The sequence below is a fragment of the Puntigrus tetrazona genome, chromosome 1 (assembly GCF_018831695.1).
Source record: "Puntigrus tetrazona isolate hp1 chromosome 1, ASM1883169v1, whole genome shotgun sequence".
Taxonomy (NCBI): domain Eukaryota; kingdom Metazoa; phylum Chordata; class Actinopteri; order Cypriniformes; family Cyprinidae; genus Puntigrus; species Puntigrus tetrazona.
Window position 1 is genome coordinate 30,047,348 of NC_056699.1, and position 1,180 is coordinate 30,048,527.

General features: G+C 39.3%; 1 protein-coding gene across 1 annotated transcript in view; it reads left to right on the plus strand.

Moving 5' to 3' along the window:
• The window catches only part of LOC122352727 (polycomb protein SCMH1-like), an 18,491-nt gene that overhangs the window by 9,123 nt on the left and 8,188 nt on the right, over positions 1-1,180 (plus strand). Inside the window, exon 9 of the mRNA XM_043250290.1 lies at positions 863-1,066. Coding sequence (XP_043106225.1) covers positions 863-1,066 — 204 coding nt within the window. The remainder of the gene's footprint in view (positions 1-862; positions 1,067-1,180) is intronic.

A 1,180-nucleotide genomic window follows, 5' to 3' on the forward strand; every position in this document is an offset into this window, starting at 1 on the left:
CCCGGCAGCAAGGTACAACTGCATTTTTTTTTTTTTGCTTGGGTCATTTTTATGAAGTCGTTCACCTAAAAATGTTGTCATTTAATCAGTGTTTTTTATTTTTTTTTTTTTAAAAAAACATTATTTTCCATTTTTGCATTTTTAAAAAAACACATTACAAAATGATTACAGTTCAAATAAAAGCTGAAAGTTTAAAAGTATTAACAAGTAACACAATAGTGTGTAAATAATATTGCAGTGTCTGCCATGAACTCGCACGTGTGTCAAACCTGTACGATTTTCCTTTTTCTGAGGAATACAAAATAAAACATTTTGACTTTTGTATGTTAATTTGTCATTGGTATCCAATATAATGGTTTAAAGAAATAAATGGGGGATTTCCTCAGCTACTGATCATTCTGCATCTATTGTTTGATTGTGGGCCGTATGTCATGAGCAATTACTCATATTAAACATGAACACTTCTGTTATAATTCTTCCCCATGAACGGTACATTAAACATGCTGTATTGACTTCGGTTGTCTGTCGCGGTCGAGATAAGGCACTCGTAGTCTTCTGCCATGGTTCTGAGAAGGTGGGCAAATAATGGGCTTGTTTTGTGAGAGTGAGTGTTGGTGTTTTATCTCTTGCTCTCATTACAGAGGAAACAAAAGGTTCCCCATTCACTTTCAAGCACCACGTTGTCTTCCTCCGTGTCAGATGGGAGACTGTCTAGTCTGCAGACAACAAGAGAGTCAGGAGTTGTGTCCACGGGTAGGCTTTTATCTTCCTGCCTTTTATTTTCTACCACACCATGTACCCCACAGTATTCTGATGGTTTTGTAGTGCGCTTCACCTGACTATCCGCTCCCTCCTCTCGCAGTTTGTGTGTATGTGAATAAACACGGAGACCCAGGGCCACACCTGGACCGTAAACTGTTATTGCAGCTGCCTGATCATTTCGGGCCGGGTCCCGTGAACACGGTCCTCCAGCATGCGGTCCAAGCCTGCGTGGACTGTGCGTTTCAGCCCAAAGCTCTGTTCAGCTTCCTGCAGTCTCAGTCTGATGGCGGGGAAATCATCAGAGGTTAGTTTGGACCTGCTTTCATTCCTTTGATTAGAAGAACATTTCTGACAAGGAAGAAGCTTTAAAATAAAATATATTTATGATATGATACGATATTATATTATAAATTTAAAT